Source organism: Theobroma cacao, chromosome 5, assembly GCF_053813885.1.
Source record: "Theobroma cacao isolate CCN51 chromosome 5, ASM5381388v1, whole genome shotgun sequence".
NCBI classification, from domain to species: Eukaryota; Viridiplantae; Streptophyta; class Magnoliopsida; order Malvales; family Malvaceae; genus Theobroma; species Theobroma cacao.
The window spans coordinates 37286759-37291958 of NC_142643.1; the positions used below are offsets into that span (position 1 = coordinate 37286759).

The 5200-nt window shown below is 37.3% G+C and overlaps 1 protein-coding gene across 1 annotated transcript; it reads right to left on the reverse strand.

The window, feature by feature from the left end:
* Positions 1 to 201: 201 nt before the first annotated feature.
* Positions 202 to 4842, reverse strand: LOC18599177 (DEAD-box ATP-dependent RNA helicase 37-like). The gene is made up of 7 exons (XM_007029027.3): positions 4599 to 4842; positions 3536 to 4429; positions 3379 to 3462; positions 2447 to 2689; positions 1817 to 1984; positions 1503 to 1616; positions 202 to 760 (listed from the first exon to the last, which is right to left on the reverse strand). The coding sequence occupies exons 2-7, from the start codon at positions 4292 to 4294 to the stop codon at positions 275 to 277; spliced, it is 1854 nt and encodes a 617-aa protein (XP_007029089.3). The 5' UTR covers positions 4295 to 4429; positions 4599 to 4842; the 3' UTR covers positions 202 to 274.
* Positions 4843 to 5200: the final 358 nt, after the last annotated feature.

The window sequence follows — 5200 nt, forward strand, 5'->3', positions numbered from 1 at the left end:
GTTTCCTATATCACCATCCACAACCTCCTTCCCGGTGACCCGCAGACAGCTAACTGGTTAGTTTCCTATGTCACCATCCCAACCACATGAGTGCCTCCTTATCAAAAAATAACTCATCAATTCTACAGCCCTCCACAGAACTCATTAGTGTCCTATGTTAGAACCCATATGCAAATGGAAATAGTAAACGAGGAGACAAAATAATCCTTCAAATCTGATGGAAAATATATATACTCAAAAGAAACACAAAAAATAAATCCATATAAAGTGGGACCTAATCCCAAGCACTTGTCACGCCCGGAGCATATCCTCCACCATAATTGCTAGGAACTCCATATGCACTCCCACTATTCCCTCCACCATAGTAATCCAGATTCCTACTGAAGGAACCCTCTCTTCTGAAATCACGCCCGCCAAAACGCCCTCCTCCAGATCGTCGATTTTTGTTACCACTATAAGGCGCCCGGGATGCATAACGGGTGAGCCATGCAGGTACCTCTTGATTTGCTTCTTGCATTAGCTCAGCTAGTGGCCTTGCCAGTGACAGATTGCCCTCATTAAAGAAAGCTGTAGCCAACCCTGTTTTACCAGCACGCCCTGTCCTTCCAATCCGATGGACATAATCATCAATGTCATTGGGAAGATCAAAGTTGACCACATGAGCTACATGGGGTATATCAAGACCACGAGCAGCCACATCAGTTGCTACTAAAATCGGGGTCTTCCCGCTCTTGAAAGATCTCAATGCTAGCTCCCTTTCCTGCATACAAACCCAAAGCATTTATGTGAAAACATAGACCTGCCAAATTAAGGTAAATGTAAAGCATATGGCATGAACACTGCAACACAACTCAGAACAGCTTTCAACTAAAAAACCCCTGGTCCTACTAAATGGTGGATGCATTAACTTTTTCCCAAAACAGCTTAATCTCCTAGTATTTTAAATCAAAAGGATATAATTTCAGCTTGAACAAAAATAAAAGCCATCCCCAACAAGGATGGCTTAAATAGTTGTTAACTCCCTCTCAGCTCAAGTTGCTCAACTAGCTGGCAATTGGCATAGGCGTTTGTACCAGCTTAGCATCAGCTATTTAAAGACTCCTAAGCTAGCCCTGTCTAGAAAACCTATCCACAATGCTTTTGGAACAATGAATGGATCACTAAAGATGTGATTCAGTAGAAGAGAGAATGAACGCAAGATAATGTCATTAAAAGACATGGATTAGTATATTAAACAAATACAATAATGCAAAATCGAGATCATTTCTGTAACTCTGGCTTCCAACAGAGATCTTGATCTTCAAGATTGCATTCTAGAGTCATTGGAATGAGAGTAATGCTCAATAGAATACATCAGACTTCAATATAACATTGGCCAAGAAGAACATAGGATAAGTTGTCATATCAAGCAACACACTTAATGAACAAGTATATAATTCCACCCTAGCACAACAACCGTATTGTTTCACTTCTCTTTAGCAAATTTATTTCTTAACAATCACCTGTTGAGTCCTATCACCGTGGATGGTCGTTGCTGGGAATCCATTCATGCACAACCAATGTTCCAATGAGTCAGCTCCCTTCTTAGTCTCCACAAAAACTAATGTCAAAGCGTGCTGCAAAGTCAAAGACACACAACTATCAACAACTATTAATCATCTCCAACCTATCAATTCAATAAGACTAGATACCTGAATTAGCACCCTGAATAGTAAATACTCATCAAAACAAATACAACCAGTAATTAACTTCAATTGAAATATGTATGGACAAAGGAACTTCAATAAGCAAGTCCATACATGATGTCTCACATTACCTTGCCATGAATTCCATTTTCCCTCTGTGCATGCAGAAGATCCATGAGATGGCTTCTCTTATCCAACTCATGAACAAATTCAACCCTTTGAACAATCAACTCTGTACTTGAACCAACCCTCCCAACAGCCAAGAATATGTAATTTGAAAGAAAATCAGATGCAAGTCTCTGCACAGCCACCAATTTACAAATAAATTATGAGATGTAATTTGGATAGTCTTTTTTTTATTATTATTAGAACCTCTGCTATCATCTTAAATGCATTTGAAAAATTATTCTAAAGCAAATTTTAAGGCAAAAATACATTTTTACTTCTTTTGGATTAGTAAATTTTGAAAGTGAAATATACCAAGCCCAATCAACCATTTAGTGCTTGAGCAAATGCCAGGGCAAAATCAATTTTACCACCGAGTAAAAACAATTTCCATTTCTTAAAAACATATATAGAGGTAGCAAAAAGAATTCAAACCAACACCAAGATTACATAACATGAAATCAATTCACAAGTTGAACATTTTGCAATTTTAAGCGCAAAATATGAGTGAAATGTCAAGAAATACAGCTTGGACACCCAAATAACAGAGAAAAAGGAAATCAACAAAGGAACGATATTTGAAAATTATAACTAACCTGTATCTCTCTAGGAAAGGTAGCACTGAACAACATCGTTTGTCTCACACCTCGATTCGGCATGTCCATTTGTTCCACTATCTTTCTGATTTGTGGCTCAAAACCCATATCCAGCATGCGATCTGCCTCATCAAGGGCCAAGTACCTAATCATCTGCAATGACACTCTAGCCCTCTCTAGCAAATCAACCAGTCTTCCTGGAGTTGCCACAAGAATATCAACTCCTCTCTCCAGCTCTCGCAACTAAGTACAGAATACAACATTAGTAAACAATAGAAGTAAGAAACAAAGAAATATCAGATATTGAGAGGTTGGAATTTGTAAGGAGACTAGTAAGCCAAAAGTCACTGGAGATATTTAAAAAAAGAAAAATTCCATAAGAACATAAAAGTGAAAAGTCAGGCAACACAATTAGGTACAGCACATGAACTAAGTTCCTTGATACTTAATCTAAAGAAGTTAATATCCCTCTTAGCACCATATTTGTCACCCACTCAACCTAACCACACCTTCCAGGGAGAATCTATCCAATACCTTATGAAACACAACAGACACCTTTACACCCCAGCTCAACGAGGATGGAACTGTAATTAGACAAAAACGTAAAGAAAACTTCAATCCATTTGAAACAAACCATGAACTAATTACATCAAAAACAACATTGTATCTGCACTGCTGCTCCTCTTCTCAATAAGTAGACCTCTTAAACTTATTAGTTGCATTTTAATTAAATTTTGTAGAAGATATACTAAAACCAAATCCAATTTTGTGATTAATCTCAAAATATAACAAATCAAAATTGTAGTCAAAATAGATATAATGTAGAAAAGTAAAATAGTCTAGCATTAGACACAGTTAACAACAAGAACCATACATATCAAATACTATACAGCAAGAATGATATGCAAAACCTAATTTGATGCAAAAACAACCTGTTGGTTAATTGATGCTCCTCCATAGGCAACTACCACCTTGACACCAGTTTGATAGGAGAACTTTTTGGCCTCTTCGTGTATCTGAAAATGTATTATAATCAGAACAAAATTAGATTAAACCATTCTAAAAGATTACCTGTTCTAAGAATCTCACCTGACCAGAAAGCTCCCTTGTTGGAGATAGAATGAGAGCAAGAGGATAAACAGTTCGTGCTACACGCGGTCTCTGTACATACTGCTCCCGCATAATTCCACTAATAATTGGAAAGCAAAAGGCAGCTGTCTTCCCTGACCCAGTTTGAGCACAAGCCATCAAATCTCTTCCTCCTAATGCTATAGGGATTGCATGACGTTGAACTGGAGTTGGTTTCACATACTTGCACCTCCTAATATTTTGATTCAACACTTCCCCTAAATCTATATCAGCAAATGTATTTACAGGTGGTGGTACATTTTCCCCACTAGTTTCCACCGGAATATCCTCATAAGCATCGAAATTGATCCCCGTATTCTCTTGTTCATTAAAAGCCTGTTCCGTATTATCAACTACATCATCATCACCAAATGGGTTTACTTCCCTTTCTCTCCTATCCCAACCTCCACTTCTATTATTCCAACCGCCGCCGCCGCCGCCGCCTCGTCCAGCTCCAGCATACCCCTGACCCAGACGCCCAAATTCGGGCTTAGGCCCACCGCCGCCGCTCCATCGGGACCACTGGGACCCACCAGCGGTGCCGCTAAAACCAGTCCTTTCAGTGGCCGGACCTGACAGGATGAGTGCGTCGGAAGCTGGACGGTTACGAAGGTGGGGTGGGACATAAGTGGATCGAGTAGGACGAGGTACGGAATTGTTGTCTGAAACTGCAATTTCAGATGCAGAGTTTGTTACAGAATCTGCCCATGAAGTTCTCATAATTTTCTCAAACCTAAAAAACACCCAAAAAAATCCTAACAAAAAACTAATCCAACCAAACAAAAAATAAAATGAAACCCAAAATTTTAAATCCTCCAAAAAGTCTTCTTATCCTCTCCTTTTTGTAGATCAGGCCTGAACAATGAAAATGCCAGCAGAGTCAACAGAAAAGAATTGAAAAAAATGCAGTTGAAATAACCCAAAAAATTGCTAGGGAAAATACCATTTAAATGCAAAACGACTTGCAAAGAGAAAGATTATTAAAATAAAAATCACGAGAATTGATGAGAGAAACAGCAGAAACCTTTGTTGGAAGTTCTTTTGCCGATGGGGCCAGGAAGCGGAAAAATCGGGTGTCTCGATATTTTTGCTGTTTGCTAACTTTATGGTTTTCAAAAATCAGATCAAAGCTTTTCCTTTCGTGGTATTTTCTTTTCTTTTCTTTGCTTTTTCTTTGGCTTCGGTGTTGCGTGCAGGGTGCAGCAAGAAATGAGAGAGAGTGAGAAAAAATCTACAAAAGCTAGTTTGGTGACCGTACAATTTGGGGCTTGCGTCATAATTAATAGCTACCCCTCAACGGCGTCCTAAATCCGCGTTTCGTTATCAATAGTAATAAATTAATATAACAATTTTAATAAAACTCTTAATAATAGAATTTCACTATAGTTTTTTAATTTCTTTAAGTTTTTATCCTAAAATTTTATTTTTTGAAATTTTTATTTTTTTTATATTTTTTTTCATTTTTGTGTTAAACTTTTTTAATTAACCATGTTATGATAATTATTAAAAATATTTAGTAATTAAAATTATAATACAATACTATATCTAATTAGTTAAAGGTGTACTACAATATTGTTAATTAGAAATTATATAAAAATTTTAGTAACTATAATTATGATACAATAC

Coding starts and splice junctions, on each gene's coding strand:
- LOC18599177 (XM_007029027.3), bottom strand. CDS start 4,294: ATGAGAACTTCATGGGCAGATTCTGTAACAAACTCTGCATCTGAAATT. Junction 2,690..3,378: donor GAGCATCAATTAACCAACAG/GTTGTTTTTGCA, acceptor TTCTGTACTTAG/TTGCGAGAGCTGGAGAGAGG. Junction 761..1,502: donor ACGGTGATAGGACTCAACAG/GTGATTGTTAAG, acceptor GTTTGTATGCAG/GAAAGGGAGCTAGCATTGAG.